This window comes from Mustelus asterias, chromosome 2 (assembly GCF_964213995.1).
Source record: "Mustelus asterias chromosome 2, sMusAst1.hap1.1, whole genome shotgun sequence".
NCBI classification, from domain to species: Eukaryota; Metazoa; Chordata; class Chondrichthyes; order Carcharhiniformes; family Triakidae; genus Mustelus; species Mustelus asterias.
Window position 1 is genome coordinate 3,441,125 of NC_135802.1, and position 25,336 is coordinate 3,466,460.

Genomic DNA, 25,336 nt, shown 5'->3' on the forward strand with positions numbered 1-25,336 from the left:
TGATGAAGGAGCAGCTCTCCGAAAGCTAGTGAGTGGCTTTTGCTACCAAATAAACCTGTTGGGCTTTAACCTGGTGTTGTTAAACTTCTTACAGCATCCTACAGAGGCAGGGTTAGGCTTCCCCTGCTTTCTCCTCCCAATAGAGGGCAGCAAAAACCATGGATCACAGTCCAACATGAGAGAGAGAAAAAGGAAGAGCTTTGAGGAAGAAAACTGTGGACAGGAAGAACTTAAAATTATTTTACAGGACGTACATAGAATATAGAACAGTACAGCACAGAACAGGCCCTTCGGCCCACGATGTTGTGCCAAGCTTAATCCCTCTAACCTACGCAAACCAGGACACTAAGGGAAATTTTTAGTATGGCCAATCAGCCTAACCCGCACATCTTTGGATTGTGGGAGGAAACCAGAGCACCTGGAGGAAACCCACACAGACACGAGGAGAATGTGCAAACTCCACACAGACAGTGACCCAAGCCGGGAATCGAACCCAGGTCCCTGGAGCTGTGAAGCAGCAGTGCTAACCACTGTGCTACCGTGCCGCCCTTTCATTGAAGGGTCAGTCATGAGGGGACATAGGTTCAAGGTGAGGGGTGGGAGGTTTAGGGGGATTGGAGGAAAATTGTTTTTACCCAGAGGGTGGTGAGGGTCTGGAATGCGCTGCCTGGGAGGGTGGTGGAGGTGGGATGCCTCACATCCTTTAAAACGTATCTGGATGAGCACTTGGCACATCATAACATTCAGGGCTATGGACCAAGTGCTGGCGGATGGGATTAGATGGGAGTTCAGGTGTTTCTGATGTGCTAGTGCAGATTCAATGGGCTGAAGGGCCTCTCCTGTGCTGTCTGATTCGATGATAAATGTGTCTCAGTCTTTCTAAAGGGTTGGTATAGTACAAAGAACAGTACAGCACAGGAACAGGCCCTTCGGCCCACCAAGTCTGTGCTGTCCCAGATGCCTCTCTAATCTATTATTTTCTTACCTCTACGTGGTCTATATCCCTCTATTCGCTGCCTATTCATGTATCTCTCCAGATGCCTCTTGAACGTTGTTATAGAATCTGCTTCCATCACCTCTGGCAGTGCGTTCCAGGCATTCACCACCCTCTGTGTGAAAAACTTGCCCCTCATATCTTTTCAACTTTCTCCCTCTCACTTTCAATCTATGCCCCCCAGTAATTGAACCTTTGACCCTGGGAAAAAGACTCTTGACTATAATCTCTATCCAAGCCTATCATAATCTTGTAAACCTCTATCAGGTCCCCCCTCATCCTCCAACGCTCCAATGAAAACACTCCAAGTTTGTTCAACCTTTCTTCATAGTCCATATCCTCCAAACCAGGCAACATCCTGGTAAATCTCTTGTGCACCCTTTCCAATGTATCAACATCCTCCCGGTAGTGTGGCGACCAGAATTGTACACAATACTCCAAATGCAGCCTAACCAAAGTCTTATACAGCTGCAACATGATTTTCCAATTCCTATACTCAACACCCCGACCGATGAAGGCCAGCATGCCATACGCCTTCTTGACCACCTTGTCCATCTGAGTTGTACAGGTGGTTCACCTTCTGGTTAGTACAGGGTAGTGTAGATAGCCAGTAAGTTTGGGGGCCTATTTGTTAGGAAAAAATTAACTTGTAATCTAACAGCCAATAGTGGGTTCGTCATGTCAGTTGTTGGAGTTGTGTGTTCCACCTGCGAGATGTGGTTATTCATGGACTCTAAAGAGTGTCCCTGATAATTACATCTGCAGGAAGCGTGCCCAGCTTCAGCTGCTCATCAAACAATTTGATCGGACTGAGCGGCAGTTGGAGGCACTCAGGAATACTCAAATGCCGGAGATTGTCATGGAGAGAAGTTATGGAGATGTGGTCACACCCAAGGTACAGCAAGATAGACGTGTGACCGCTAGACAGGGCAGGCAGTCAGTGCGGGAGTCCCCTGTGGCTGTGCTCCTGTCAAACAAGTATTCCATTTTGGATAATGATGAGGGGGATGGCCCATCAGGTGACAACGGCTGGAGCAATGGCAGCACAACTGGCCTTGCTGTACAGAGAGGAGGGACAAAGCACAGTAGAACAATAGAAATGGGGATTCAACAGTCAGGGGCACAGATAGACGCTCCTGTGGCCGTGAGAGAGACTCCAGGATGGTACATTGCCAGGGTCATGGATGTGTCTGAGTGGGTACGGGCCATGCTGAAACAGGAGGGTTAACAGACAGATGTCATTGTCCAACAGTGGCATAAATGGCATAGTAAGACGTTTAACAACACCAGGTTAAAGTCCAACAGGTTTATTTGGTAGCAAAAGCCACACAAGCTTTCGGAGCTCCAAGCCCCTTCTTCAGGTGAGTGGGAATTCTGTTCACAAACAGAGCTTATAAAGACACAGACTCAATTTACATGAATAATGGTTGGAATGCGAATACTTACAACTAATCAAGTCTTTAAGAAACAAAACAATGTGAATGGAGAGAGCATCAAGACAGGCTAAAAAGATGTGTATTGTCTCCAGACAAGACAGCCAGTGAGACTCTGCAGGTCTAGGCAACTGTGGGGGTTGCAAATAGTGTGACATGAACCCAATATCCCGGTTGAGGCCGTCCTCGTGTGTGCGGAACTTGGCTATCAGTTTCTGCTCAGCGACTCTGCGCTGTCGTGTGTCGCGAAGGCCGCCTTGGAGAACGCTTACCCGAATATCAGAGGCCGAATGCCAAGCTCACTGGCCAATAATTTCCCGGGTTATCCTTCCTACCCTTCTTAAATAACGGGACCACATTAGCTATCCTCCAATCCTCTGGGACCTCACCTGTGTCCAGTGATGAGGTTCTTGATTTAACCTGCTAGGGACAGCATTGCTAACCGTACGTACCTCCTCGGCTCTGCACCTGTCACCTTTAGTTCTAACTTCAAATCCTGGAGTGAATATCAATGCTATATTTAGAGGTGAGAATGATGCTGAAACCAACTAACCTGTGTGACTAACCTGTTTGTACATTTCTCCAGTTGCAGCCTCGACAAGTTGTTCCAGATTAGAACAGTCGGTAATTATGTTGTTCAGATATATCCAGATATGTTTAAACTCAGTTATTGATAAAACATGAACTTTAGGCCAATACTGATATAAATTAATTACATCTCAGCTGATAGCTTAGTTTATCTGCTAATTAGCTGAATCTGATCCGGCCAAGGTACAAATATCAGTTATTCCACCTCTCCAGAACATTCTACAGTGAAAGATGGATAAGTAGACAGTCCCCAAAATGAACCAGATTCTCACTGGGAGATCCAAATACCTTGGAGTGTTATAACATACAAGAGGTGTTGTGATGAGAAACTCACGGGTAATTCCAGTCACATTCCAATACCATAAGACATAGGAGCAGAATTAGGCCACTCGGCCCATCGAGTCTGCTCTGCTATTCAATCATGGCTGATAATTTTCTCATCCCCATTCTCCTGCCTTTTCTCCATAACCCCGATCCCCTTATTAATCAAGGACTTATCTATCTCTGCCTTAAAGACACTCAATGACCCGGCCTCCACAGCCTTCTGCGACAAAGAGTTCCACAGATTCACCACTCTCTGGCTGAAGAAATTCCTCCTCATCTTTGTTTTAAAGGATTGTCCCTTTAACCTGAGGTTGTGCCCTCTGGTTCTAGTTTTTCCTACTAGTGGAAACACCCTCTCCACATCCACTCTATCCAGGCCTCGCAGTATCCTGTAAGTTTCAATAAGATCCCCCCTCATCCTTCTAAACTCCAGACCCAGAGTCCTCAACTGTTCCTCATGCGACAAGCTCTTCATTCCAGGGATCATTCTTGTGAACCTCCTCTGGACCCTTTCCAAGGCCAGCACATCCTTCCTTAGATACGGGGCCCAAAACTGTTCACAATGCTCCAAATGGGGTCTGACCAGAGCCCTATACAGTGATACGGTGAAGCCCTTCTGCAAATTACAACATGGAACACAGTTTATTGCCAAACTGCTCTACTTGAAACTTACACTGAGTGGGATCACTGTAGCTCGGTCTTGCACTTTGCTTCCTTTCTGTCCTGAAGCTCCCCTGCGGTCAGTAAATGTGCGTTAGCGGGAGGTGGCAGCGGGTCTTTCTGTGGAATGGGGAGTATGCTTGGTAGCAGAGAAAGTGCTCGATATCTGGGATTGGCTGCTTGCAAGCCTTGGTCTCTGGAATGGAATGGCTTCTCTGTTCTTCCTGGCAGTCCCTGTAAGGATATGGCAATTTACAAGTTTAACTTAATTACTCTTTGTAAGGGGAATTTTCTGAGGTGTCCCTCTGGGGGGGTCTTGTATTCAGCTGACCTCAATCATCCAATGCAGTGACCACGAAGGACAGCATGTAGTTAGAGAACAAAAGTAGGTTTATTGCTAATGATTGCATCAGGAGAAAAGACAGCCAATGAGTGCCGACTACCCTCCCTGACATAACAGTACATGTGTGAGATTGATATGCCCTTTTTGATCACTTAGATCTCCCTCCCAGCTTGTCACCTAAAGGGGAGGGTCCAATTACAATATTACACATTATTACCTTAGCCAATAACGCTCTACTTGTCATCAGGACTAGGAGCTCATTAGTCCAGAGCGAAAGGAAGTTTTTCCCTTGTAACTCAGAAATCTAACTATGTAAATCCGGTAGATTCAAGGATGTTCTCAGACACCTGCAAATTCTAATTGGTAAAGGGAGTCAGTTCTCTTGCCTGAATCTGGTCCCCTTTATCAGCATGGGAAACTGTACCAGCCTCACAAACCAGGAGTGAATGTACTCCCATTCATTCCAGACCCCCTGGATTAACTTGCAGCTGCCTAACCCAGGCTGATAAGGAGAACTGCTCTCTCTGCACTCCAATGTCTCAAAGAATTTGGTCTGTCTGCTACTGTCTACTTCCCATCATGCTGAGCAATTAGGTCATCGGTTGGCCAAGGTTCAGAAGGCACACATTAAGAATACGTTTCAAGATTATAATACTTGGTTAACTTGTGGTTATGATGTGGAGATGCCGGCGTTGGACTGGGGTAAACACAGTAAGAGTTTTAACAACACCAGGTTAAAGTCCAACAGGTTTATTTGGTAGCAATATTAGCAAATGCTAATGGCATTTGCTATCAAATAAACCTGTTGGACTTTAACCTGGTGTTGTTAAAACTCTGACTAACTTGTGGTTATACAGACAATACCTTTGCATATCTTGCATTAGGCACATGATGAACCCTTATTCTAAGTATAAGGCACCTTGTAATTTTTACCTAAACCTAGTCTACATTTTATTGTCAATTTAAAATGAGGGTCTTTTATACTCGGAGTTTTATACTACCCTCCTTCATTCTTGTTGACCACAGCTTATGAAAATTAAATTAAATTTTCATTTCAAACAGCCTTTGTGAGATTTGACTCGTTCTGGTTTTGGATTACTCGTCAAGTAATATACCGTTAGATTACCACTCACTTTTTTCAGTGTTCTCCCTGGTTTTCTTGATCTCTTGACAGAAACTTTTACACACGTCATTTAACTTGTTGCTTATCCTTTTCCCCCAGTGTATATATCTTTGATTTGATTTGATTTATTATTGTCACATGTATTAACATACAGTGAAAAGTATTGTTTCTTGCGCACTATACAGACAAAACATACCGTTCATAGAGAAGGAAAGGAGAGAGTGCAGAATGTAGTGTTACAGTCATAGCTAAGGTGTAGAGAAAGATCAACTTAATGCAAGGTAGGTCCATTCAAAAGTCTGACAGCAGCAGGGAAGAAGCTGTTCTTGAGTCGGTTGGTACGTGACCTCAGACTTTTGTATCTTTTTCCCGAAGGAAGAAGGTGGATGAGAGAATGTCCGGTGTGCGTGGAGTCCTTAATTAATGTAGTTACTGCTCAGAGAAAGACTTGAAGTCTATGAAAGAGGCTATTTGTGAGTTACAGAAAAGACAGTCAAATTTTCTATCAATATATAAAAAGGAAGAGAGTAGCTAAAGTAAACACCATTTAATACAATCATGGCTGATTAGACACTGAAATGCCGTTTACACCCATTATCCTCACAATGTAAAAAGTTACGGGGACAGTGGGTGTAAAAGGCATTGAAGTGTCTGATCAGCCATTATCGTATTAAATGAGGAGTAAGCTCGATGGGCTGAATGGCCTATCCCTGTCCTATGTTCGTACATTCCTAGTCCCTTAAAGAATGAGACTCGGGAATTAATCATGGGGAAAAGAAGGGAATGGTAGAGACTTAGAACAAATATTGTGTATCTGTCCTCATAATAGAGACATAAAAGGAATCTGAAAAGTAACAATGGGAAATCAAGATCTAAAGGCAGGAACTTAAAACAATCACTGTCACCAGAGAAAAAGCATTCGGGAAAATAATGGAGCTAAAGTTTGACAAGTTCCTGGACCGATAGGCTGCGATTGTGAATGCATTGGTTTCTGGAAAGACCCCAGCAGCTTGGGGAACATTAAGTGTAACATCTCTATTCAAGAAAAGAATGACACAGACAGCTGGAAACTATAGGCCAGTTAACCCAACACCTGCAACTGCAAAACATCCTGGAGTTCATAACTGAGGAAGTTGTACAGCCCATTTTGAAAATCGTAATACCATCAGGCAGAGTCAACATGGTTTTGTGAAAGGGAAATCATGTTTGAAAAAGAAATTAGAATCCTTTAAGGATTTTATGAATAGGATATGTAAAGGGGAACCAGAAGATGTGGTGTATTTTAATTCCCACAAGGCATTCAATAAGGTGCCACATAATGATAAGTGCTCATAGTGTTTGGGGGGAGGCAAAATGTAATAGTCTGGATAGTGGATTGACTAACAGGAAACACAGAGCGTGGATAAATGGGTGATGTTCAGGATGGCAAAATAAGCAAGAGAGTCAAAGGGATCAGTGCCAGGCTCTCAACTATTTATGATCTACATGAGTTAAATGCAGGAATGGAATGTAATGTAGGCAAATTTGCTCTCGATACAAAGATAGGGGAAAAGTGAATTGTGAGGAGGATATAAGGTGAAGTGAGTTGGCAGAAATCTGACAGATGGAGTATAATGTGGGGAAATGTGAGGTGACCCAATTTAGCAGGCAGAAAAACTGGATGCTATTTAAATAGAGACTGCCGAATGCTGCAGTACAGAAGGATCTGGGTGTCCTTGTGCATGAGTCACAAAAAGTTAGTATGTAGGTACAGGAAGTAATTATGAAGGCAAATACTTACTACAAGAGAGATGGAGCATACATTCATAAGATATAGGAGCAGAATTAGGCCATTCGGCCCATCGAGTTCGCTCCGCCATTCGATCATGGCTGATATGCTCCTCATCCCCATTTTCCTGCCTTCTCCCCATAACCCTTCAACCCATTCCCAATTAAAAATCTGTCCAACTCCTCCTTAAATTTACTCACTGTCCCAGCATCCACCGCACTTTGGGGCAGCGAATTCCACAGATTCACAACCCTTTGGGAGAAGTAGTTTCTCCTCAACTCTTTTAAATTTGCTGCTCCTTATCCTAAGATTATGACCTCTCATGCTATCATTTAATATATCTCAATTTGATCTCCCCTCATTCTTCTAAATTCCAGAGAGTATCGGCTTAAACTGTTCAATCTCTCTTCATACGACAAACCCCTCAACTCTGGAATCAATCTAGTGAACCTCCTTGAACTGCCTCCAATGCCACTGCATCTTTCCTCAAATAAGGGGACTAAAACTGTGCACAATACTCCAGGTGCGGCCTCACCAATGCCGTGTATAGTTGCAGCAATACTTCCTTATCTTTATATCCTATTCCTTTAGCTAGAAATGCCAACATTCCATTCACTTTCTTTATTATCTGCTGTACCTGCATGCTGGTTTTCTGTGACTCATGAACAAGGACACCCAGATCCCTCTGCACTGGAGCACCCTGAAGTCTCTCCCCATTTAGATAATAAGTCGCCTTCCCATTTTTCCAACCAAAATGCATGACCTCACACTTATCCACATTAAACTCCATCTGCCACATGTTGGCCCACTCTCCGAACCGATCTCTATCCATTTGTAAGGTTCTTATTTCCTCATTGCAACTTATTGTCCTGCCTACTTTAGTGTCATCTGTAAATTTGGCTATAGAATCTTCTATCCTTGTATCCAAGTCGTTAATATAGATTGTAAATAGTCGGGGCCCAAGGACCGAACCCTGTGGCACCCCACTAGTTACTCCTTACCATCCAGAAAAAAACCCATTTATCCCGACTCTGTCTTCTGTCCATCAGCTAATCACCTATCCAAGCTAATAAATTGCCCCAAATCCCATGAGATGTAATCTTGTGAATTAACCTTTTGTGCAGAACATTATCAAACGCCTTCTGGAAGTCCAGATATATTACATCCCCAGGATCCCCATTATCCACTTTGCTTGTTGCATCTTCAAAGAACTCTAGCAAATTGTTCAAACATGAATTGCCTTCATAAAAACATTCTGATACTGGTGGATAGCATTTTGAATTTCCAAATGTCCTGATATTGCTGCTTCCTTGATAATTGATTCTTACACTTCCCCAACAGCAGATGTTAAACTAACTGATCTGTAAGTTCCCACATTTTGCCTCCCTCCCTTTTTGAATAAGGGGATTACAGTAGCATTTTTCCAATCCACTGGAACCTTATCCCATGTCCAGGGAATTTTGGAATATTATAACCAATGGATCCACTGTCTCTGCCACCACTTCCTTTAATACCCTAGGCTGTAGGCCATCAGGCCCGGGGGACTTGTCTGCCCTCAATCCCAATGCTGAGTATCTTTTCCGTATCGATGTTGATTGTTCTAAGTTCGACCCTTTCTATTACCTCTGACTTGCCCGTTCCGATAGGAATGGTGCTAGTGTCCTCCACCGTGAAAACTGAGGCAAAGTATTGATTTAGCATCTCTATCTCTATAATAGTAAGGAAGTCTTGTGACTATTGTACAGAGTGTTGGGAGGAGCACGCGTGTAGCATGGTGAACAGTTTGAAGTCTCCTTTTGTAAGGAAAGATTCAGAAAAAGTTTGATTCCTGAGATGAAGGATTTGTCTGATGAGGAAGGGTTGAGGTTGGGCCTGTGCTCATTGAAGTTTAGAAAAATGAGAGGTGATCTTATTGAAACTTATGAGGTTCTGTGGGGGGTGGTTAGGGGACATGGTTTGCCAGGATAGATACTGAGAGGATGTTTCTCCTCCGAGGGGAATCTAGAACTAGGGGAGATAGTTTCAAAATAAATGGCTTCCCATTTAAGACAAAGATGAAGGCAATGTCTTCTCAGAGGACAGTGTACCTTTGCAATTCCCTTACCCAGAGAGTAGTCGGGACTGGGTCATTGGTTATGTTCAAGGCTCAATTGGTAACAGTTATGACCTTTGAGGGAGTTAAGTCTTATGAGGGGCCCAGAGGGAGCAGTCGGCTTTAAGGTCATAACCAGGTCAGCCATAATCAGAGATAATACCCAACAGGCTCAGGGGGCCAAATGGTGTAACTCCTCCTTCTACTTTGTTATGATCTTATCCATTGTTCAAACATCCACTTTTCCTCTGGATCGCCGGGTTGTTTCCAAAGAAACAAGGTGATTATTGTAAATGGGAATTTGTTCTCAATCGATTTAGTTGCCAGTCAGGAGCTGTTATTGAGTTTATTCAGCACTTTACAGTGAACAATCAGAACCAACTTTATTTTAACAATTCCAGTCTTTTTAAGCAAATCTCAGTATTACCGAATTACAGGGTTATTCCAGCACAGAGGGGGACATTCAGCCCATTGCGTATGCACCAGCTCTCTGAATGAGCAATTCACTTAGTGCCATTCTCCTGCCTTCTTCTCATAACCCTGCACAATAATCCTTTACAAATCATCCAGAACAGTGATTACAGGGTTAAACAGAAAGAGTACAAGATATCAGTGAGTGTCCCTGTTAGAGGAATATTGCACATTACAGACTGAGCGACAGAGATCAGATTATTACAGGTCTATTTATCAGAAATGAAAAAGCCATGATTGATTCAGTGAATTATTACGATGCTTGCACATTGCTCATGTTGGTGCATTGTACAATCTTCCATCTTATTCTGCACTGAAGACCATCTCCTTTCCTCATTGATAATGGCTAGAATTCTCCGGCTGTTCGCGCCGGTGGGATTTTCCAGTCCCGCCGGCAGTGCACTTTTGCCCGTGGGTTTCCCACCAGCGAATGGGAATTCCCGTTGACAGCGGCGATACCAGAGAATCCCGCCATTGGCAAACAACGCGCCACCTCCCGCCAGCGGAAAACACGCGGCTGGGGGGCCGGAGAATCCCACCCAATATCTTTATCTTTTCCCTCAGTCACATCATTCTTCACTCGCTGTAAGGAAAAGCTAGTTAACACGGCTATAATATGGAGTGACAGTGTCCAGGAGACTTGGTTTGAATTCATAGATTAGCTAGAAAATCTCCAGAGATTTATGGCTTCAGAAATCAACATAATGAGTATGGGGTGCCTCATCGATAGACATCATTCAGCACTTTGCTGAAACAGTTCTATTGTGTTAGTCTGGTGGCTGATGAGGTTTGGTGAGCTACAGTACCCACAGCCACAATCTGTGGTAGGAGTCCCTGCTGCTTCAGACATTCACAATGAAACACCTTCGATCCCAGTTTCGGGTCACTGTCTGTGTGGAGTTTGCACATTCTCCCCGTGTCTGCATGGGTTTCCTCCGGGTGCTCAGGTTTCCTCTCACACTCCAAAGATGTGCGGGTTAGGTTGATTGGCCATGCTAAACTGCCCCTTAGTGTCAGGGGGATTAGCAGGGTAAATGTATGGGGTTACGGGGATATGGATTGTTTTCAATGCAGGCTCGATGGGCCAACTGGTCTCCTTCTACACTGTAGGCATTCTATGACTCTATGACCTTGAGGTAAGAATAGAATCCCCTACAGTGCAGAAGGAGGCCATTTGGCCCATCGAGCCTGCACCGACCACAATCCCAACCGTAATCCCAAGTATTTACCCTGCTACTTCCCCTGGCACTAATGGACAATTTTGCACGGCCAATCCACCTAACCCGCACATCGTTGGACTGTGGGAGGAAACCGGAGCACCCGGAGGAAACCTAGGCAGACATGGGGAGAACGTGCAAACTCCACACAGACAGTGACCCGAGCTGGGAATTGAACCCGGATCCCTGGCGCTGTGAGGCAGCAGCGCTAACCCACTGTGCCACTGTCCCGCCCCACTTTCCTGTCCGATCTTAAACTTCAACAATCAGGTTCAGAGATTGAAGTCCTGACTTTAGAAGAGCTAAAATGCAAACACTAGCATGAGATGGGTATTAACCTGAATGTCAGTTTCTGGATCAGTGAGGCTCTGTTCTGCTTTTATTGAGATTTAAACAAATACAGCTCCAGTTCCTTGTTTCATGAGAGTTTCTCACAGCACATTGAGATGAGAGTTGCTCGTATTGCTGTAAGGTAACTGATTCCTGTATGGAATTTGCACTTTGCTGAGTGTTAGGAATGATATATCTCCTTAGTTAACTCCTCATTTGACATGAAATACTGACAAAGAAAGCCAAGTATATCCATTTAATAAATTTCAAATTCTATTCCATTTCTAAACATCAAAAGTTTCACCCAAAATCAACAAACAGGTTATTTCCTGACCAGCTACAAGGGAACGGGGCAGGAGTTTTATGTTGAGTGGACACACAGAGTGACTCCACTGTAGGTTTCCCAGAAATGACAATTGTTTGGAAAATTCTTGTGAACCCACAGGTCCTTGTAGCGTCTCACTGTGTGTACGACATATCCTGCAGGAAGGTTACTGTGCACAAATGCAGCAACCTCCCTTGCATTATTCCAGCCATCCTTCCCTTCCATTAACTGCCTTACTTGTGCCTCATCAAGTGGAGTTTTTGGATCAATGGCAAAGGAGACAACAACGTTCATACCATTGAGTCTGAAAAATTGAAACCGATTCGGTCCAATGACACAATGATTTTCAAAGCCAGCGACAGGATCATAGACCCGCACTGACCATTTTACCCAATCATATTTGCCTGTTAATGCCTCAATTATATAAGTTGCACACCCCTTGTTATCTCGCTCACCCTTGTTCTTTATCAGACCCTCAACATCTATTTCTGCTTGCTCTGCAAACTCCTTTATGCACTGATCTATCATGGATTTCATTTTGTCCTCAACTTTGGCAATTTTCTCATTCCATTCTCTCTTTAACGCCTCTACATCAGTCCCAGTGATGGTGGCGTGGCCCACCAGGGCAATCAGGCCAATACAGAAAAGCTCCTTCAGCCGGGAGCAGAGACCTTCCATGAGGCGTCGATTTCTCTGGTCATATTTCATGGCAGTTTCCAGGATGGGTTTGCCAAAGATGGCAGAATATCCCATCACAGCATCAAAGAGAGTGTGAAGGTTCTGGTCGCCTTTAGTCACATCAAAGTGTGTGAGAAACTCTCGTTTCTCATTTTCCCGGAACTCTGGTGATGCGTTCAGGATGTCCATGTACTTCCTGAACTGGTTTTTCAGGTTCTCTTCAATGGGGAAGTATTGATTATTCACGGTACTTTTCTCAATCTCCCAAAGCACTTGTTTAATCTGATCTGAAATGACATCCAGCTGGTTTCTGACTGTCTGAAACTGCTCCTTCATGTATGTGAGTTCTTCACTCTCTCGTTTTCCTAAAGCAAGTTTAAGTATGATCCCAGCTACCTGAAAAATGGGTTTCAATACCCCGGATATTGTGGAAAACCTTTCTCTTTTCTGAAATATTTGCATTGCAATCTTTGCATCGTTCATGTTTGCCTTGAGCTCAGCAACAGCTTGGTCCAGTTGTTTATCATTCGCCATGTTGTTTCTGAGGGTTCGTTACTTACAGCAGAAGTCACTGAAAATAAAACATTTGCATTTAGCTTGAGGAGGCTAAATTACATTGAATACACTATCCAAATCAGCAAGTTATCTCACTACCGGGATATCGTTCATTGGCAAATAGCAGCCAAGAATTATGGCAGACCTGCCAAGTTAAGAATTAAAGAAGATTTGCATTTATGGAATGCTTCATCATATCTCAAACAAATGACTGTTGAATGTGAGGACAGCTGTTGTTTCGTGAAAAGCAGCCTCCCAAAAACAGTGCAAAATTGGGTGCTGTTGGGGGAGGAATATTGGCCACGAAATGGTGAGAATTCTATTCTGTGAATAGGACCCTCAACGTCGACATTGTGATCTCCCCCTGATCGATCCGTGTGTCTCTCTAAATCAAAGTGCCTTTGTGATAAGGGGTTTCCCAAAACTGCAGTGTATCTGACTGTCGTTTAAACAATCATTGATGGGTGTTTATCATTATGATATTATGTTTATTATGGGGGTGTCACGGTGGCACAGTGGTTAGCACTGCTGCCTCACAGCGCCAGGGACCCAGGTTCAATTCCCGGCTTGAATCACAGTCTGTGTGGAGTTTGCACATTCTCCTCGTGTCTGCATGGGTTTCCTCCGGGTGCTCCGGTTTCCTCCCACAGTCCAAAGATGTGCGGGTTAGGTTGATTGGCCATTCTAAAATTGCCCCTTAGTGTCCTGAGATGCGTAGGTTAGAGGAATTAGCGGGTAAATGTGTAGGGATATGGGAGTAGAGGCTGGGTGGGATTGTGGTCGGTGCAGACTCGATGGGCCGAATGGCCTGTTTCTGCACTGTAGGGTTTCTATGATTTAATGTAGGCCTACTCGTGACACTGATAAATAAACACTACTCGCTAACCGGAGATGATTCTGGATTAAAATATCATCCCTGACTTTTTTCTGCAAACCATCTCTTAAACCCCTCCCCCTATCAAGTACAAGGAACTCACGGACTTTATTCTCACTAAATCCAAGATCATCCAATTTACTCTTGTTGTCATGATCTTCTCTTGCACAAGTCCACGTGCCAAACTGCCTTTCACACTTGTCCTCGCCCTGAACTTGCATCTTTCTCCAGTCTCCCTCCTATCTCCCCTCGCTCTAAATTCATCTTCTCCTCGAGGCCCACGTGCTGTCCCCTCGATCCTATTCCCACTAAATTGTTACACATCCAACTCTTCCTCCTGTCTGGATGTTAGCTGCTATTTTTAATGGTTCTCTCTTTTCTGGCATTGCTGCCCTCTGGATAGCGAGGAGCCACATTGGGACGGTTCCTTCAATAAGACGCACCTGAAAGAATTGTGGCTTCGAATGAAAAACATTTCAAAGATATATTTTGGATGTGTTAGTTAATGTGAGACTTATCTTTCTCTTTGGTATCAGTTACCTGTTAATTAATGTTTGATCTTTGTTTATTTTAGTTTGTTTGTTACAGTAAAAATCTTTAGCAGAGAAATCTTGTATTTTGTTATTTCTGTTGGCGTTGGAGGAATTCTTATCTTTTAGAAGGTCACTGCAGGGATCATAACAGATGCAACAGGATAGATCCAGAGAACTATTTCCTCTGACAAGGACATTCAGGACAAGGGGGCAGAACCTTCAAATTAGATCCAGGATACTTAGGAGTGAAATTAAGAAGCACTGCTTCACATAAAGTACAATGAAATCTGTCAGTCTCTGCCTCGAGACTGAGAGAAAGACTTACAGTTATGTCGCACCTCTCACACTCTCAGGATATCCAAAGTGCTTTAAAGTCGCTGAAGTACCGTTGGAGAGAAGTCACTTTAGCTGCAGCTATCAAGAAAAAAAATGGGTAAATAAAGTTTAGATACAGATTATCCAGGGCCTAATTTACTAGCTGAACACACTCGAGGGGTTGGATGATTTCCTGCTGTTCCTCAGTTAATGTTGGCTTTTTCTGTTTACTAATTTATTGCTCTCCGTTCCACTCTGGGGGAAAGTTGATGTCTCATTCTGTCCATATTGTGGGAATGAGGGAGAACTTTAGGAACCATTGTCACTGATTGAAAACGTCTGCCTTCAGGACCTCTGTTTTTCATTCACTTGCTGGGTCTGATTGCTGGTGTTATGTCTGGATTTTCTGGTTTTGAATTCTGACTGCCACCCTCTCTGTTTCCCTCCTGCCCTCTTTGCCACTCAGTTAACTGACTGTTATTCACTGTCTCTTTCTCTATCGCTCTGTCTCACTGTATTTACTGGCTCAGAGGCAAGATTTTCAGGCACTGTGTTCACTGGATCTGATTGACCTGCCAATCCTCTGCCTACCTTTCTCACGCTTCCCTTTCTCTCTCTCTGTGCCTCTGTTTATTCTACTGCTTCTTCCAGTTATTACATTGAGTTAATACCATCATAGTTAATCAGGAATGACTCCTGGTCCCCTCTCCCCCTCTCTCTGTCTCCGCTTCTCTCTCAATCTTCTCTTGCTCTCTCTCTGTTTGCTCTGATGCATGTTTTAATTTGGATCCGATGGGGTTTAATATTTTCAGAATAAATCAGAACATGTTCTCTGCCTTTTCCTCAACAATTTCTGGTCAGAGCCACTGAGTTGAATTTTTACTTACAACCTCCAATAAGCTTTTACTTACAACCTACAACTAAAAAAGCAATAAGGGGGGAGAAGATGAAATATGAGTGTAAGCTAGCTAGTAATATAAAAGAAGATAGGAAGTTTGTTTCAATGTATAAAAGGTAAGAGAGAAGCAAAAATAGCCATTGGACCACTGGAAAATGAAGCTGGAGAAGTAATAATAGGAAACAAAGCAATGGCAGAGGAACTGAATAGTTACTTTGCTTCAGTCTTCACGGTGGAAGACACCAGTGGGATGCCAGAGCTCCAGGAGAGTCAGGGGGCACAGGTGAGTTATACTGGCCATCACTAAGGAGAAGGTTCTGGGGAAACTGAAAGGTCTGAAGGTGGATAAATCACCTGGACCGGATGGACTACACCCCAGGGTTCTAAAAGAGATAGCTGAGGAAATTATGGAGGCATTGGTGGTGATCTTTCAGGAATCACTGGAGGCAGGGAAGGTCCCAGAGGACTGGAAAGTAGCTAATGTAACACCGCTGTTTAAGAAGGGAGGGAGGCAGCAGACGGGAAATTATAGGCCGGCTAGCCTGACTTCGGTCATTGGCAAGATTTTAGAGCCCATTATTAAAGATGAGATCGCAGAGTACTTGGAAGTGCATGATAAAATAGGACTGAGTCAGCACGGCTTCGTCAAGGGGAGGTCATGTCTGACAAATCTGTTAGAGTTCTTTGAGGAGGTAATGAAAAAGTTAGATAAAGGAAAACCAGTGGATGTGATTTATTTAGATTTCCAGAAGGCTTTTGACAAGGTGCCGCATAGGAGACAGTTAAATAAGTTAATGGTAAGATCCTGGCATGGATAGAGGATTGGCTGACTGGCAGAAGGCAGAGAGTGGGGATAAAGGGGTCTTTCTCAGGATGGCAGCCGGTGACTAGTGGTGTGCCTCAGGGGTCAGTGCTGGGACCACAACTTTTCACAATATACATTAATGATTTGGAGGAAGGAACTGAAGGCACTGTTGCTAAGTTTGCAGATGATACAAAGATATGTAGAGGGACAGGTAGTATTGAGGAAGCAGGGGGGCTGCAGAAGGACTTGGACAGGTTAGGAGAGTGGGTAAAGAAGTGGCAGATGGAATACAATGTGGGAAAGCGTGAGGTTATGCACTTTGGAAGGAGGAATGGAGGCATAGACTATTTTCTAAATGGGGAAATGCTTAGGAAATCAGAAACACAAAGGGACTTGGGAATCCTTGTTCAAGATTCTCTGAAGGCTAACGAGCAGGTTCAGTCGGTCGTTAGGAAGGCAAATGCAATGTTAGCATTCATGTCGAGAGGGCTAGAATACAAGAGCAGGGATGTACTTCTGAGGCTGTATAAGGCTCTGGTCAGACCCCATTTGGAGTATTGTGAGCAGTTTTGGGCTCCGTATCTAAGGAAGGATGTGCTGGCCTTGGAAAGGGTCCAGAGGAGGTTCACAAGAATGATCCCTGGAATGAAGAGCTTGTCGTATGAGGAATGGTTGAGGACTCTGGGTCTGTACTCGTTGGAGTTCGGAAGGATGAGGGGCGATCTTATTGAAACTTACAGGATACTGCAAGTATCCTGCAAGGATAGAGTGTACGTGGAGAGGATGTTTCCACTAGTAGGAAAAACTAGAACCAGAGGGCACAATCTCAGGCTAAAGGGACGATCCTTTGAAACAGAGATGAGGAGGAATTTCTTCAGCTAGAGAGTGGTGAATCTGTGGAACTCTTTGCCGCAGAAGGCTGTGGAGGCCAGGTCATTGAGTGTGTTTAAGACAGAGATAGATAGGTTCTTGATTAATAAGGGGATCAGGGGTTATGAGGAAAAGGCAGGAGAATGGGGATGAGAAAAATATCAGCCATGATTGAGTGACGGAGCAGACTCGATGGGCCGAGTGGCCTCATTCTGCTCCTGTGTCTTATGGTCTAAGTTAAAGCTTCATTGCATCATTATACTGTTTTTTATAAAAAATAAAAATATCTGGAAACTTGAAATTCTCCACAAAGAAAGAAAAAACAGTTTGCAAATGTTTAGAGTTCCAATTTAGTCTCAACTGGCCAGGGAGTTCCGTTGTGAGATTTTATCACATGGCTTAACATGTTTATAACTGATTTCTCCACAAATAACAGAAATGGAACCACTTTAAAACAAACACAACACATCTAATAAAATAATAGGCAAAGGCAGATTTGATGGGAACAAATCTGTCCAATATCACACTGTGTGATACTTGGCCAACCGTTCAGGGAAACAGAGAAGTGCATCAGGTCCAGCTGATCTTCCATTGTCCATCCTTCACTAACCACGGGGAAATCGGCGACTGTGAGGTAGTCTTACCTTTAAGTATCCTTTCCTGAGCTCCAGAATTCCCACTTTGGAGCTCTGACTTGTGGCTGATGGTGCAGTTTTTGTGTCTGTTCTGGTGCAGGACTTCCCGTGATTCTCCACGAGTTTGCCACTCTTCAATGTCCTCCCCTTCAGACAGATAGAACTGAGGAGCATTCAAGATCTGACCAGCTCTGTATCTACAGGAGGGATTCTTCGAGCTTTTAAATCTGAGCAGCTGCCACCTAACTCCACCCTTTTCAATTTGGTACTCAGGACAGGTGAGGTAATCGCAGTGGAGGTGACCAGAAAATATCACAACAATCTGAGTTAAGGGCTCCACCATCATTTATTGCAGCAATATAGATAGTGGGGCTGAGCTGACATTCTCACAGTCTCTCATGGCCTGAACTCACATTGCGTAACACAGTAAAATATCTATTAACATGTTCCAATCATAACCCTGTTTCAACAGAGGTATTCACTCAATCCATGAAACAAGTGAAAACAATTGTGTTTATTCATTCTCAGGATGCTAGATGCTAGCATCGTTCTCAGGATGCCAGATGCATCATTTATTTCCCACCCATGGTCAATAAGATGGACCTTCAGAAGTTTGTTGAAAGTCAGTCACATTGGTGTGGAGTCACGTATAGACCAGACTGGGGCAGGATGGCAGGTCGCAGCCTTAAAGATCATGAATGAACAAATTGGATTCTTATGACAATCTGAACTTTTAGATCTTAACCTTTTATTTTGCAAAACAAATGTTCAAACTGCCATAATGGAATTTGGGCCAATGTTCTCTGGATTATTAATCCCAGTTTCTGGAGTTTAAGTCCAGTAACATAACCACTGCACCCCAGACCCCTGAGAGTCCAATATATAAGTCAATATCCAATATATGAACCTATGTCCCCTCGTGACTGACCCGTCAACTAAGGGGAACAGCTGCTCCTTATCCACTCTGTCCCCATAATCATAGAAACCGTACAGTGCAGAAGGAGGCCATTTGGCCCATTGAGTTTGCACCGACAACAATCCCACCTAGACCCTATCCCTATAGTCCCACATATTTACCCCGCTCATCCCTCTAACCTACGCATCCCAGGACACTAAGGGGCAATTGAGTATGGCCAATGCATCTAACATGCACATGTTCTGGTCCCCACATTACAGGAAGGATGTGGAGGCTTTGGAGAGGGTGCAGAGGAGGTTTACCAGGATGTTGCCTGGTATGGAGGGGAGATCCTATGAGGAGAGGCTGAGGGATTTGGGATTGTTTTCGCTGGAAAGGCGGCGGCTAAGAGGGGATCTTATTGAAACATATAAGATGATTAGAGGTTTAGATAGGGTGGATAGTGATAGCCTTTTTCCTCTGATGGAGAAATCCAGCACGAGGGGGCATGGCTTTAAATTGAGGGGGGGTAGTTATAGAACCGATGTCAGGGGTAGGTTCTTTACCCAGAAGGTGGTGAGGGATTGGAATGCCCTGCCAGCATCAGTAGTAAATGCGCCTAGTTTGGGGGCGTTTAAGAGATCCGTAGATAGGTTCATGGACGAAAAGAAATTGGTTTAGGTTGGAGGGTCACAGTTTTTTTTTTTAACTGGTCGGTGCAACATCGTGGGCCGAAGGGCCTGTTCTGCGCTGTAATGTTCTATGTTCTATGTTCTATCTTTGGAATGTGGGAGGAAACCAGAGCACCCGGAGGAAACCCACGCAGATATGGGGAGAATAAAGTACCTTTCATTGAATACTTCCATGTCAAATTACTCCTTCCAAAGTGCATCACCTCACACTTTTCCGGGTTAAATTCCATCTGCCACTTATCCGCCCTTTTGACCATTCTGTCCATATCTTCCTGTAGCCCAAGACACTGCCTCATTGTTAACCACCCGACCAATCTTTGTGTCATCCACAAACTCACTAATCTTATCCCCCCCCCGCACATAGTCATCACTGTCATTTATATAAATGCTGAATAATAGGGGGCCCAACACAGATCCCTGTGGTACGCCACCGGACACTGCCTTCCAGTCACTAAAGCAGCCTCTGTCATCGCCCTCTGTATCCTAAAACTGAGCCAATTGAATCCACTTCATCAAATTACTCTGTATCCCATGTGAATTTACCTTCTTTAAAAGTCTCCCATGTGGGACCTTGTCAAAGTCTTTGCTGAAATCCATATAAACTACATCGACTGCACTACCCTCACCTACCCATCTGGTCACAAGTATTCTTTTTAAAAATAGTAACAAAAAACACAGATCTGGAGTTCTGATCAAAAAATTCAATCAAATTTGTTAGGCATGTCCTCCCTCTGATGAAGCCATGCTGACTCCCTGATCAAGCTTTAGTGGAGATAGATGCTTTCCTTCAGAAGTTTCTCCAATCGTTTTTCTCCCACTGACGGGAGACTCACTGCTCTGTCGTTCCCTGGTTTATTTCTACAACTCTTAGAATCATAAAATCATAAAATCCCTATAAAGCAGAAGGAGGCCATTCAGCCCATCGAGTATGTACTGACCACAATCCCACCCAGGCCCTATCCCCGTAACTCCACATATTTGTAAGAACATAAGAACTAGGAGCAGGAGTGGGCCATCTGGCCCCTCGAGCCTGCCCCGCCATTCAATAAGATCATGGCTGATCTTTTCGTGGACTCAGCTCCACTTACCCGTCCGCTCACCATAACCCTTAATTCCTTTACTGTTCAAAAATGTATCTATCCTTGCCTTAAAAACATTCAATGAGGTAGCCTCAACTGCTTCACTGGGCAGGGAATTCCACAGATTCACAACCCTTTGTGTGAAGAAGTTCCTCCTCAACTCAGTTGAGGGTCCCAATCTTGGGATTGTCCCTACTTTTACCAGACAGAGCTTTCTCAAATTCCCTCTTTGCTATCCAAATTACCTTCTTGAGCTTCACCCTGCACTGTGTATTCCTCACCAATGTCTCCACTGATTTGCTCCCCTTGTACTTTTTAAAAGTCTTTCTCTTCCTTCTCACTGTATCCTGAATATAAAGTAAAGTTTATTTGTTAGTCACAAGTAAGGCTTTTATTAACACTGCAATGAAGTTACTGTGAAATTCCCCTAGTCGCCACACTCCGGCACCTGTTCGGGTCAATGCACCCTAACCAGCACGTCTTTCAGATTGTGGGAGGAAACTGGCGCAACCGGAGGAAACCCACGCAGAAAGAGGGAGAACGTGCAAACTCCACGCAGACAGTGATCCAAGCTAGGAACCGAACCCGGTTTCCTGGCTATGTGAGGCAGCAGTGCTAATCCACTGTGTCACCGTGCCACCCGTATCTCTCTAGTCATCCATGATTCTCTGGGCTTGTTACTCCTTCCTATCACCTTTGAGGGAACATGCTGGGCTGTTTCCTCCCCATTTCCTTTTTGAATGCCCCCGACTGCTCTGCTGTAGATTTTCCCGTTAGTAGCCGTTCCCAGTCTACCTTGGCCAGATCCTGCCTTATTTTACTAAAATCCGCTCTCCCCAATCCAAAACTTTTTTTTTTGCAGCTTGTCTATTTCCTTTTCCATAACAAGCTTAAATTGTATCGTGTTGTGATCGCTATCACTAAAATGCTCCCCCAGCTTCACCTCAACCACCTGTCGGCTTCATTCCCCAGAATCAGGTCCAGCGCAGCTCCCTCCATTATTGGACCCTCTACATATTGATGTAAAATGTTCTCGTACACATTTCAAGAAATCTACTCCATCCAAGTCCTTAACCCTGTGTATATCCCAGTTAACGTTGGGAAAGTTGAAATCACTGAATATAAGAACCCTATTGTTATTGTTTTTACACACCTCCACAAACTGAGCATGTATTTGCTCCTCAACATCCCTCTGACTATCTGGGGGTCGAGAATAAACACCTAACAATGTGGCTGTCCCTTTTTTATTCTTCATTTGATGCTCCCTCCAAGAGGGAGGTTTAACACAGATATCAGAAGGACATATTTCACACAGAGGGTCGTGGGGGCCTGGAATGTGTTGCCGGGCAAAGTGGTGGAGGCGGACACACTGGGAACGTTTAAGACTTATCTAGACAGCTATATGAACGGAGTGGGAATGGAGGGATACAAAAGAGTGGTCTAGTTTGGACCAGGGAGCGGCGCGGGCTAATTGTTCCTTGTTTCTCGTTTCAAGGCTTCATTCTATGATCATCTTGCTGGTGCCAGTACAGAGCGAGACTGCGGATAGTTGGGAACCTGTCTCGGGGGCAGGGAATTCATATGGTGTTCGTGGAAGTGGAAATGACTAGGGTTGGGAAGCATTTTCCGATCAGGGCCATTGTGATCTCCTGGACTCGTTTCGATCGCCTCAGGGGGTCGGAGAGGAATTTCCCAGATTTTTTTTCCCCATATTGGCCCTGGGGTTTTTCACTCTGGGTTTTCGCCTCGCCCTGGAGATCACATGGTCTGGAATGGGGGGGTGGGGGTGAGTTAATAGGTTGTAATGAACAAAGCATCGTAGCTGTGAGGGACAGCTCGGTGGATAGGATATTGGTATGTAGATAGGCTGGAAAATTGGGCGGGGATCCTGGATTCAGGATTCAATCCTGGACCGGGGAGCGGCGCGGGCTTGGAGGGCCGAAGGGCCTGTTCCTGTGCTGTATTGTTCTTTGTACTTTGTTCTTTGTTTGTCCTTGCTGCAGTAACTGACTCCTTAACTAATAATGCAACGCCCCCTCCTATATTACATGAAAGGTGGCATGACAGGTGGAGAGAGCAGTTAATAAAGCATATTCTTGACTTTATTGATAGGGGAACAGAGTAGAAGAACAAGGGGCTAAGGGTGAACTTGTCATAGAGTCATAGAGGTTCACAGCATGGAAACAGGCTCTTCAGCTCAACTTTTCCATGCCGCCCAGTTTTTACCACTAAGCTAGTCCCAATTGCCCACATTTGGCCCATATCCCTCTGTACCCATCTTACCCATGTAACTGTCTAAATGCTTTTTAAAAGACAAAATTATACCCCCCTCTACTACTGCCTCTGGCAGCTCGTTCCAGACACTCACCACCCTCTGTGTGGAAAAATTGCCCCTCTGGACACTTTTGTATCTCTCCCCTCTCACCTTAAAGCTATGCCCTCTAGGTTTAGGCTCCCCTACCTTTGGGAAAAGATGTTGATCATCCAACATATCTATGCCCCTCATTATTTTATAGACCTCTATAAGGTCACCCCTCAGCCTCCTATGCTCCAGAGAAAAAAGTCCCAGTCTATTTAGCCTCTCCTTATAACTCAACCCATCAAGTCCCGGTAGCATCCTAGTAAACTTTTTCTGCACTCCTTCTAGTTTAATAATATCCTTTCTTTTATAGGGTGACCAGAATTGCACACAGTATTCCAAGTGTGGCCTTACCAATGTCTTGTACAACTTCAACAAGACCTCCCAACTCCTGTATTCAATGTTCTGACCCATGAAACCAAGCATGCCGAATGTCTTCTTCACCACTCTGTCCACCTGTGACTCCACTTTCAAGGAGCTATGAACCTATACCTCTAGATCTCTTTGTTCTGTAATTCTCCCCAATGCCCGACCATTCACTGAGTAAGTCCTGTTCTGCTTCGATCGACCAGAATGCATCACCTCACATTTATCTAAATTAAACTCCATCTGCCATTCGTCAGCCCACTGGCCCAATTGATCAAGATCCCGTTGCAATTGGAGATAATCTTCTTCACTGTCCACTTTGCCACCAAGCTTGGTGTCATCTGCAAACTTACTAACAATGCCTCTTAAATTCTCATTTGTCATTTATATGAATGATTTAGATAACAGTGGACCCAGCACTGATCCCTGAGGCACACCGCTGGTCACAGGTCTCCAGTTTGAAAAACAACCCTCTACAACCGCCCTCTGGCTTTTGTCATCAAGCCAGTTTTGTTCCATTTGGCTACCTCACCCTGGATCCCGTGAGATTTAACCTTATGCAACAACCTCCATGTGGTACCTTGTCAAAGGCGTTGCTAAAGTCCATGTAGATACAAAGATTGGAGGTGTAGTGGACAGTGAGGAAGGTTTTCAAAGCTTGCAGAGGGATTTGGACCAACTAGAAAAATGGGCTGAAAAATGGCAAATGGAATTTAACGCAGACAAGTGTGAGATATTGCACTTTGGAAGGACAAACCAAAGAAGAACGTACAGGGTAAATGGTAGGACTCTGAAGAGTGCAGTTGAACAGAGGGATCTGGGAATACAGGTACAGAATTCCCTAAAAGTGACGTCACAGGTGGATAGGGTCGTAAAGAGTGCCTTTGGTACATTGGCCTTTATAAATCGAAGTATCGAGTATAAAAGTTGGAGTGTTATGGTTATATAAGGCATTGGTGAGGCCGAATTTGGAGTATTGTGTACAGTTTTGGCCACCTCGTTACAGGAAGGATGTAAATAAGATTGAAAGAGTGCAGAGAAGGTTCACAAGGATGTTGCCGGGACTTGAGAAGCTGAGTTACAGAGAGAGATTGAATAGGTTGGGACTTTATTCCCTGGAGCGTAGAAGATTGAGGGGAGATTTGATAGAGGTGTATAAGATTTTGATGGGTATAGATAGAGTGAATGCAAGCAGGCTTTTTCCGCTGAGGCTAGGGGAGAAAAAAACCAGAGGGCATGGGTTAAGGGTGAAAGGAGAAAAGTTTAAAGGGAATATTAGGGGGGGCTTCTTCACACAGAGAGTGGTGGGAGTGTGGAATGAGCTGCCAGATAAAGTGGTAAATGCGGAGTCACTTTTAACATTTAAGAAAAACTTGGACGGGTTCATGGGTGAGAGGGGTGTGGAGGGATATGATCCAAGTGCAGGTCAGTGGGACTAGGCAAAAAATGGTTCGGCACAGACAAGAAGGGCCAAAAGGCCTGTTTCTGAGCTGTAATTTTCTATGGTTCTATGGTAGACAACATCAACTGCACTGCCCTCATCTACCTTCTTGGTTACCCCTTCAAAAAACTCAATCAAATTTGTGAGACATGATTTTCCACTCACAAAGCCATGCTGACTGTCCCTAATCAGTCGTTGCATCTCTAAATGCCTGTAGACCCTGTCTCTCAAAATACCTTCCAACAATTTTCCCACCACAGATGTGAGGCTCACTGGCCTGTAGTTCCCAGGCTTTTCCCTGCAGTCCTTCTTAAACAAAGGCACAACATTTGCCACCCTCCAATCTTCAGGCTGTGGCTGTCGATGATTCAAATATCTCGGCTAGGGGACCCGCAATTTCTTCCCTAGCCTCCCACAATGTCCTGGGATGCACTTCATCAGGTCCCGGGGATTTATCTATCTTCATGCATTTTTAAACTTCCAGTTCCTCCTTCTCTCATATATGTACACTCCTCAAGACATCACTATTTATTTCCCCAAGTTCCCTTACATCCATGCTTTTCTCAACAGTGAATACTGATGAGGAATATCCATTTAGGATCTCACCCATTTAGATGTAGATTCACATATAGATGACCTTGTTGACCCTTAAGGGGCCCTACTCTCTCCCTCG

General features: G+C 44.3%; 1 protein-coding gene across 1 annotated transcript; it reads right to left on the reverse strand.

The window, feature by feature from the left end:
• Positions 1-11,704: 11,704 nt before the first annotated feature.
• LOC144504324 (protein rapunzel-like) lies at positions 11,705-12,880 on the reverse strand. Its single transcript, XM_078229486.1, has one exon. It carries the CDS (start codon positions 12,878-12,880, stop codon positions 11,705-11,707), a length of 1,176 nt encoding a protein of 391 aa, XP_078085612.1.
• Positions 12,881-25,336: the final 12,456 nt, after the last annotated feature.